This window comes from Salvia hispanica, chromosome 1 (assembly GCF_023119035.1).
Source record: "Salvia hispanica cultivar TCC Black 2014 chromosome 1, UniMelb_Shisp_WGS_1.0, whole genome shotgun sequence".
In the NCBI taxonomy this organism is placed as follows: Eukaryota; Viridiplantae; Streptophyta; class Magnoliopsida; order Lamiales; family Lamiaceae; genus Salvia; species Salvia hispanica.
The window spans coordinates 10,075,465-10,085,726 of NC_062965.1; the positions used below are offsets into that span (position 1 = coordinate 10,075,465).

General features: G+C 35.7%; 1 protein-coding gene across 1 annotated transcript; it reads right to left on the bottom strand.

The window, feature by feature from the left end:
* Positions 1-836: 836 nt before the first annotated feature.
* On the bottom strand, positions 837-9,544 carry LOC125215738 (U1 small nuclear ribonucleoprotein 70 kDa). Its single transcript, XM_048117272.1, has 12 exons — positions 9,429-9,544; positions 7,579-8,974; positions 5,134-5,141; positions 4,556-4,731; positions 3,911-3,971; positions 3,672-3,770; positions 2,859-2,953; positions 2,630-2,743; positions 2,400-2,467; positions 1,945-2,055; positions 1,402-1,639; positions 837-1,261 (listed from the first exon to the last, which is right to left on the bottom strand). The coding sequence occupies exons 2-12, from the start codon at positions 8,952-8,954 to the stop codon at positions 1,151-1,153; spliced, it is 2,457 nt and encodes an 818-aa protein (XP_047973229.1). The 5' UTR covers positions 8,955-8,974; positions 9,429-9,544; the 3' UTR covers positions 837-1,150.
* Positions 9,545-10,262: the final 718 nt, after the last annotated feature.

Below are 10,262 nucleotides of genomic sequence, written 5' to 3' on the forward strand. Positions count from 1 at the left end.
CGTTTATAAATAGGAGTCTCGTTTCTTTTCGATATGAATTTTAAGAAATATTAAAAAAAGTGGATGGAAGAAAGTTATTGGAATATGAGTTTCACTTGTATATATTAGTTTTAAATGATATGTGAGTGAAATGAGTTAGTTCAATGCGGGATCTCTTTACCATTTATATTAATTATGAACCAGGACTCCTATTAGCAAACAGACCAAAATGAAAAAATACTTGTATATATTAATTTTAAATGATATGTGAGTGAAATGAATTAGTTCAATGCGAGATCTCTTTACCATTTATATTAATTATGAACCAGGACTCCTATTAGCAAACAAACCAAAATGGAAAAATAGGACTTCTATTCGCAGATGGAGTTGTGAATTTAACTCAAATTCCATTTTCTATATTTTATATTTTCAACAACTATCAACATCAGAGTCAATAAGAGTTACCGAGAAAAGTCTTCAACAATTTTATATTAGCTATAGGAAAATATATTAACCAACAAACAGAAAACTCAAAATCAATAAAAAATTCATACTCCGTCTGTCCTAAACTATTATCCAAGTTTGACTCGGTACGAGTTTTTAAGAAATGTGAAGAAAAATGGATGGGAAAAATTAATTAAATGTAGGTCCCACATTTATATATTAATTTTTATAATAAATGTGAGTGTAATAAGTTAATGGAAAGTGAGGTCCATTTACCAAAAATGGCAAACTAGACAACATTTCCCGAACGGAACGGATGGAGTAGTATCATATTAGATGCAATCACTCCCATTTTCTTTGCCTCAAATGTCACACTATTCACCTCAACTGTAAACTATTTTCCTTCCCTATCATTTCATCAACGCCCTTTTCCATTTTCAAACTAAGAAAAGACTGAGTTTATCTAAAGTACATCCGTCCGCACAATGCGGCAGAATCTTATAACCCGACCTGGGCTTAATATACTACCTGAACATTTGAAGGATGTTGTATTGTACAAAAACAAACAACATGAACTAGAAAACAAGAGAAGAGTGTCTCAAACCAAACCATATGCAGCAAGTATAATTTGGCTTCTAAAACTACCGACTTACAGCATTGAGTTCGCTATCTATAAATCCCCTCAGAAAGAGGAACGCATGCTGTGTTCAGCACATCCAACACACATCTATCTTTGGGAAAGAAAATGTGCACGAGCAAGATTGTATTCTTTGCCACCAATCCAGGCACCAGTTTGCGACCAAGCTATCTCATCCCACTCCAGATTATCCTCCAAAACCTGGCCAGACCAAATACAAATTTGCAACATAAATAATAGCTTATGTTGTGGACATTTCATATCATAACCAACAATACTCTGCATAATTTTCTGAGGAAAAGGACGCCTACAGCGACAAAGAAACGGCACAAGAAGATTACCTCTACATGTTCAAGAGGCAACGGAATTCCAATACTCTGCATACTTTTCTGAGGAAGAGGACGCCTACAGCGAGACCATCGGAATATGTCTACCACAGTGCTTTCACCATCCACACCACTCCGTTCACCATTAACGGAATGCGCATTGTTAGTTTGAGGTTTTCCAGTTTCAGATCCATGTGCATGAGATGCTGTTGCAGCTTTTACTACTTTTTCTCCATTAAAGCAAAGTTCATACCTAAAAATAGCTCCATTAAATAAGATGAGATAGTGATGGTGGATAACACTGTTGTTCATCTTGAAAAACAATCAACTCATCCCTCACAACTTATAAACTGAAAAGAACATGACAGCCGTGTCAGATATACTATCACAATATTTATATATGTGCTGTCCACCCCAAGAGTCATTTCTATGATCATGCAGCATATGAATGGAAAAAAGACTTGACAAGTAATATAATAAAATCTTGTTGGTAGGGAAATCAAACTAGAAGGTAGAAAATCTAATGACATTTAATTTATTTTAACCCAAATCATGTACCTGCGAGAATGAGTCTCTACATATAGCACTTCTCCCTTCTTTAGGCGTGCAGATGTAAAGAGGGACTTTTTCAGACCCTTGTCAGCAACAGCACTAATGCTGTATTTCAACCTAAATATACCAGAAAGCAACAATAAGGGGAAAAGTCATAGGTATAAATAAAAAGTAGTACAACAATCATTATACTTCTTTTAGCCTATTAGATACTTCACCAGGAATACTTATGACACAATTGTTACCAGAACAAACAATCTTAAAAAGAAGTGTGTATATAATTTGACAGTGTTAACTTTAATTTAATTTTCCCAAGTATAATAATTTGGAACAATGCAACAAATCCAGCCATTGACAAGTACAATGCTAATCAAACAAGGCTAATAATGGTGATCATAGAAAACTTGATACACAAAGCCCTAGAAGAGTTCAAATAGTACTGCTGAAAAGCACAAACATACCAAGGCTCCATGCAGAGGTTGAACTGAATTGTTACTTCACGCACAAACCTTTGCTGGCGTAATGCATTCTGGAAAAAAAGGTGGACATTTATTTATTCTAATTTTATGTTTATTTTGGGGGCTGAGGGTTTTTTTTTAATTAAGCTACTCACAAGGACATAGAAAGTAAGGCATTCCTTAACAATAAAAAACAAAGTGTGTGCTTAGATACGACATCATGATGCAATTACCGAAGCTGCGGCTCTAGTAGTCATTGTGCGCTCCACTGCAACTGGAGCTAAAGTAGGCTCCATAGTTGATGAGTGTGTAAGACAAGGTTCAAGATCAATAATCCCACCTCCTTTCTGATACAGAAGCATACATCAATACATGCAAATAAGTTACAAGTAGGAGTATATAGCAGAGTGAGAGAGTGAGAGTGTGAGAGCAAAGGCAAACATGGAAATGCACAAAAACAACCTTTACAATGCAACACCGCTCAACACGATAACTGCAGCCAATCGCAGCACCCCATGCACGCGACCGGACATTATTCCTCAGTGTAGAATTATAACCTGACATATTTCATGAAATAGATTCAATTAAAACGCGGGTAGAACCCTCAGAGAGATAGAATAGACAAATTCACTATCTTAAATTAAACATGTTAATTTCCTCGCAACGAAAAAGATGCTGTTTAGCAAAGCAACAAATCTTCAATGGAAAAAGTACAGACCAATAAGTGCACAAATAGTAAGGTTTGCAATGACTGTAGCTGTGTATTTGTCTTTGAAAATTTACATGTATAGCACACAGAGAGAGATACTAGTCAACATAATGTGTACTGGCTTAACAAGCTTCACTAAATACTAAGTTCTATCCATCCACATTTCTTCACATAAGGAGCCTCGATGTCTATTAATTTACTTCAGGTATAACAACAGATAGTATTATATTACTATAGATAAAGTTTATGTAAATTGGGATAATGGAAGCATTAATAGGATGACAGACGATTCACTAGCCACCAGTGCTATAAGCCAGGTAAACTGTGTTATGATCAGGCAATCCATCCATCACAATTCTCCAAATCCTCAAACATACTTGCTCTCCTCAATGATACTTAATAGTGGGCATCCGCTTCCCTCTTGTCCCCATGTAATGATAATTCTATTGACCCAGTGTGAAAGAAAGTTTTACATTGACATGCATTACATTTAACTATCGAAAATTAGGACTTAAGCAAACATCTGTTTCAAGAACTATTTTTGACTGGTTATATATTGCACATACTATCTTGTGGTGGCAGCACTCTGATAGTAGCCCTTAACTCCTGAGTAGCAGATGGAGGGGGAGAAGCCGTTGGGCGACAATATCCTGTATGCATAAGAACTAAACAAGAGTGCATAATGTTAGTCAAAGTCACATCATGTACCTATGGGCTATGGTTTATACAACATACGGAAGCTGTACCCCAGTAAAAAATAAGAACAGAAAAGAAAGAAAGCTGAAATATATGTCACTGAGCATACCAGCCACCAAATCAGAATCCACTGTATACACATCAGTCCCCCAAAGCTGTCCACCTCTAACCTGCACAGGCAACATTTAGGAGCTCAGAATAATGGAATTTACGTTAGGGTAAGGATGGAATTTTCCAGGGAAATTTAGCCTCTTCATTAGTCAATGCATCATTTGATGAAGAATTTAAGCTACTAACCATTCAGTTTGTCAATCAGAGAAGATATAAAATCTGGGTGCTACCCACAGTTAGGTCCTTCAATATGAAGCCTCCCCAAACTTATTAAAGCTTGTATCTTATGCTTATACACAGTTTGAATGCATGTAGGAGGAATATAATTTACTGGTAGGCGATTCAGAAATGCAAACAGAAAGCTTAGTCTGCTTTTAATTTTGACTACAAAGCTAAAATAAAGCAGTTCATTCACAAATAATACAACAGCCAAAATATAAGAAAATCGCATAGAAGAAATGAGTTTTTAATGATTGAACTGGACAAAAGCATGAGAAATGAAGGCATAAACATCTCAGGGTTCAAAATTCTAACTAACCTGTAGTAGGAGATTCAGAAATACAAATAGAATTTATAAAGTTCAAACAGCAGTGAGTGGGGTCACAATAAGTAAGAGTAAAAGGAAATTATATAATCATCTTACCTGGCGATTAGTAGCAGTAACATGTTCTGCTGGTATGCAAATTTCTATAGTAGGTCCATTTTGAGCGCCATCACATGCTTTATCAGCTTGCAATGATTCATATTCCTTCCACAATTTTATGAGTTCTTGCATGCACTCACCAATTTTATAAACAACATAGGACACACCAGTTTTACCTGCAAATGGAAATCATAAATTCCAGATAGGCACTACGATGCAACAGGAAATTTCATAGAAAATCATAAAGAGTGCAACATGGTATATTCAAATTTCAATAGCATATGTAGTATTGAAACAGCATGAGAAAAAAGCAAATATCCAGAGGAAACTTGTGCTATTTGAGGTGCCAGCCTCCGACTATTCAAGATACAATGAAATTACTGCTTTATAGAATCCAAGGAAAGCCAAATTCAAGCGAAATTAACACTACTGCTGAATGGGATCAGCTTATCAAGGAGTTCTTATCGTCCTGTCATTCATGAAGTACTCATCTAACAGAAAATGAAAAGCAAACCAGAAATCCAAGTCAATTGTGCAAATGGAACGTTAACAATCATCCAGTCCTATTTGAGCATTACCTTGTGACCTGCACAAAGGTCAAAACAAACCAAACAAAACAGAAAAAAGTTAGGAACATCACTGCAAGAGAAGCAAAACAAGAAAATTAAGTCTTGGTGCATCACAGCATTAAACTGTAGATACATGTTATGATTAATCAGGGGAACTTATAATAAGCAAAATGCAAAATGCAAGTAAAACAAATCACCATGCTACTCAATTACTCATGCTTAATCAAATCATCAAAGTTTATATAATGTGCAGAATTGCATGGGCTAATCATCATCTGACCAATCAGAGAAGGGATGGACAGAATATTAGAGCGATGTAGGATCCAATAGTAAATTCTGTCTTTTCTCCAGGAAGGGGTTTATATCATTTTAATCTATAAAAATGAAGTACAAGCTGTCTTATTTTGGGTGGTCGGGGAGCAGGGGGTCTCTACAACTAACCAAACAATATTAAGGAAAGCATAAAAATGCTTCGGGATATATTTCTTTTATCTTGAATGTTTCTGTAGTTAGTTGAATGCAACTCAATTCTAACCAAAAATTCCCTAAAAGAAGGCAATCGGGAGCACAAATTCTTTGTTAATAAAAAAAATGACCATGAATTTATCTCGCTATTTTTACCTATGAATATCTTATCTTTTATGCAACTTATCTAACAAACAATGTTCCACTCACACTCATTCCCCTCTCCGATGATTTGACAGTGGGGAGCTGCTGAATTTTAAGATCACAATACCATCAATTCTCTCCCTCCCTTTCAGACATCCCACATCCCAGACAAAGTGCATAAGCATACATTACAAAAATTCTATCAGGCCGATTTCGTACAAACAAATATGGAATTAATCTAATTTAGGTAAAGAAGATCAAATCAACTTACCGGAACATATGTTAACCCTGAGAAGAAGAAACTTTTTGATAGAAAGCGAAAGAGAGTTCAATGAAATTTCTGACAAGGAAAATGCCAAGCCTATTTTACTTTCTTCGAGACCCGAAATATTTTCATTTGATTTGATCATTAGATTTGGGTTTAAATTGACGGTCATAATCACTGAATGGGAAAAAGAAAAGAATTACTTAACTTTATTAAAGAATAAAGAGTTACTAAAACTGAACACTGGTCAAAAGAAAAGAGTTGTTTAACTATATTAAAGAATTACTAAAACTGAACACTGGTCATTTAGCGCGTATAAATGCTTCTTCATTCTGATCTAAAATTCACGCCCAGCACGGCCCCTCTGAATTACACAGCCCAAACATGTAAGAGTTAAATCAACTGCATATGTTAGCATGACTATCGTAGCATATATACATATATAGGGTACGGTTCTTATAAAAACATCTCATTGTGATAACTGCGAGAAAACTCTTGCACTGAACCTATTAAGCAATTAGCAATATTTGCTGAGTGTAGCATTCATTTATAGGTTCAGTGCAACCGTTCTCATATATATAGGTTTTGATGAATCAATACATCCAATGGGTCCTTTCGTCATATCCCAATCCATATCAGGTTTGATGTCTGCTTGATCTTAAAAAATTTGATGATAGTATAGGTTTATTTCCATGGCATCAACTCTTGAATAATATAACTCAGTTAGTATCAAAATAATTGACAAAGTGGCATGAGTCTAGGAGTAAGACTTTGACACAATAGTCTATTAAATATTAGGGCCTCCACACAACTCCAACCAACAATGACTGGCCTCATTTTTGGCAGTATCACTTCTACCACAACTTTAATTTACTAACAGAAAAGGTCCACGTAGCACTCGGAATTCATTTTATCCCCACTTTTACCTTCAGATTCCTTCCCCTATATCATGTTTCATCATAAAATAATTGATAATTTATTTCATTTAATTGAAATAATATTTCATCATTAATAGGTAACCCTAGAGTAATAAGCAGAAACCAAAATACTTTAAGTTAGCATTTGTAATAAGCATATTGGAAATAGTCAATGAATGAAAAACTTAATTATAACATTCATTTTAAAAAATAATCTTAGAGGGGCTGGTAATGGTTTACAGCAAAGGACTCAATTCAGTGCATAAGCAAATATGATGCAGACATGCAGTACATGGAGATGTCCTTATTATCATACTAGATTTCATGCATAAAGTGTTGATTGGATTCTATACAATTAGAAAAAAACAACTTTTAGATGAAAATAGACACAGATAAGAAGTTTGGCAATTTTTCTTTTTCGCTCATCCACAGTGGAAGCTCCCCCCAAGGGCTATAATTTTTTACTCTTCCTTACAACTCCAATACCATATATGGATATATAAACATATGAGAAGCATTAATGGTTCATATACCAATCAGATGGAAAAAATATGCGCTAAACTTAAAATGGTGATTTTTCTCAAAAGCTCCCACTTTCATGTAACAAATGCACTCAGAATTTAAAGCTGTCACAGCGGAAAGGGAAAGATAATAAAACCATACCCTTCATTATCATTGGCACCAGATCTAAATCTCGAATCACGATTCCCCAATTGAGGACTACCTCTCGGCCGCAGCATTCTTTTTCTCTGCTGAACCCCACAATTGAAAACTTCTCTTTCCCGTTCAGTGCCTCCTTCAACATGCATACTGTCTTCTAGATCTTTTTCATTATACCTATTGCGTTTATCAGGTCTATCTGATTCTAAATCAACATCTCTTTCCTTCTTTTTCTCTCTTGCCTCCCTTTCAACATTTTTCCAGTTATCATGATCTTTCTTCATTGGTTCTAAAGTGGAGTTTTCCTGTTCACTAGATTTTCCTGGAATTTCTATGAGCTCCTTCTCATTGTGAGGAGGAGCCTCTTTGTCCGACCCATTCCATAACTCCTTCTTCACATTATCTTTTTCATTCAATTTTTCCTTCTCTTTATGAGGGTCTTTCTTTTCAATTCCCCGCCTCTCAGACTCTCTTTCCTCCCTTCCCATATCTTTATTTTCATTACTGTTATTAGCATGCTGCACGGTGTTCCGTCGATCACTTCTTTCTTTATCTCTTTCCCCTAAATCCCAGTGTTTCACTTCTTTCCGCTTTCTATCTTTTTCCTTAAACTTGTCATCAACTTTTGTATCGACCTTGTTCTCCCCAACTGCTTCACGAGCTTCAGCAAAGTCCTTGTCATCAACATGTGAACCTTCCTTACCAGCATCGACTGGGCCATGCAAGCTACTTCTGGATGTTTGCCAGGTTTCAACGTTTCCTCCTGGGACATCAGGATATTGTTTCAGACGGTGTTGTTCTTTCACATCTTTCCAATTCAACTGGCTGCTGGATCCAGTATAACCATCCTTATCTAGCTTCTCATTGCCCTTAGGTTCAGAATATGTGTCTCTTTCATGTTTTGATTCTTTACTATCATCACCTCTGCTATCATATTTATCAGATTTGGCAGTCTGCGGCAACTCCCTGGACTCAGGCTTCATGTTGCGATTCTCAACCTTACTCTCCTTGGTGCTGTCCTTAGAATCCCGGAACTCCATCCTGGTCTCTGAACCAACATGATCAGAGTGTGAATCATTTGGTGTCGGCACCCTGAATAACATATTAGGAAGCAACGGAGATCTCCGCTCTGCATCACGAGACTCATTGTTACGCGGTGCAATCTTAGGCATGCGACCTTCCTGGCCCACGTCATAGGGAGCATGGTAGTCATGCCTGGACGACACAACAACCTTCCCACCTGTACCAGAATATGTTCCCTGGTCATCATGTGGATACTTTGAAACAGAGGGGTGACCGTGATTGACACTACCACCAGTATTGCTGCTGCTGCCATTGCCCCCATCTTCATGGGGCCTTCTATTAGGAGTTCCACTCATATTTCAATCAAATAAAAAACCTAAATTAAAAAGAAAAGCACATAGTTAGAGTAATTGACAGCTGACACATGCATTAAAGTAAAATATTAGCCACAGTCTCCGATGAGCCCATAAATTCCACCATATCTTTTCATAGGAATCCAGCTTTTACGGATTTGCTGAGAAACACGGTGAGAACCTTCAACCAATTACTTTCGAAAACATAGGACAAAGAGGAAAATTGTAAAGCACGAATTTTAGGAAAAGATGCTTCAATTGGAAGAATGTTAATCGAATTAAAAAGTAGTGATCGGAGCAAGTTTGAGAAATTTAGCGGCGAGTAGCAAGGCAGGGTCTTCAACCAATTATATACAAAATCAAGTTAGGATCCATGGAAACAGTAATGCAATTACAACTTTGAAGCAAAAACGGTATGCGTATTCAAAATTGTGCATTGAAACGATAAGGAAATGAGTAAATTTAGGTAAAACTTACCTCCGTAGTGGCGATTTGGGGACGTAGAAGGGAGTGGGTTTCTGCTTTTTCTTACTCTTATATATTGGGTGGTTTCTTCGCAAGATTAAATGAGATTGCCCAAAAATGGAGTCGGTTGTAAATACGGAGTACTAATAAAAGTGAATAAATTAAATAATAGTAATAAGTAAATACCTTCATCCCAATCAAATAATCTACTTTTCCAAAATCTCCGTACTTACAATAAGATTTATTTCGTCCTTTCATTATCGATACTTTCACCTGAATCTCGTTACATTAAAAAAATTGTTTCTTAATTTTGAAAATATGCTTTCAGAAAATGATATTTAGTGAGTTACAGTATATATATATAGGGTGTTGTTAGGTTGAGATTATTTAGCTAAATTGAGAAATGAGATGCAATATGGGCCACTAATCCACAAGATTAACAAAATGTCAACAAATACCACATTATGTCAACAAGGGGGTATAATTGTCTTTTCATTAAATTGTGTTTGAAATCATTTTCTAAAATTCTCTCTAAAATTCTAGCTACAAAGTCTTCAAATCTTCAACATTCAAATATTCAAATCTTCAAATCTTCAACATTCATATCTTCAAATCTTCAAATCTTCAACATTCAAATCTTCAAATCTTCAAATCTTCAATATTCATATCTTCAAATCTTCAAATCTTCAATATTCATATCTTCAAATCTTCAACATTCATATCTTCAAATCTTCAACTCTTCAACATTCAAATCTTCAAATCTTCAACATTCATATCTTCAAATCTTCAAATCTTCAACATTCATATCTTCAAATCTTCAAATCTTCAACATTCAAATGTTCAAAT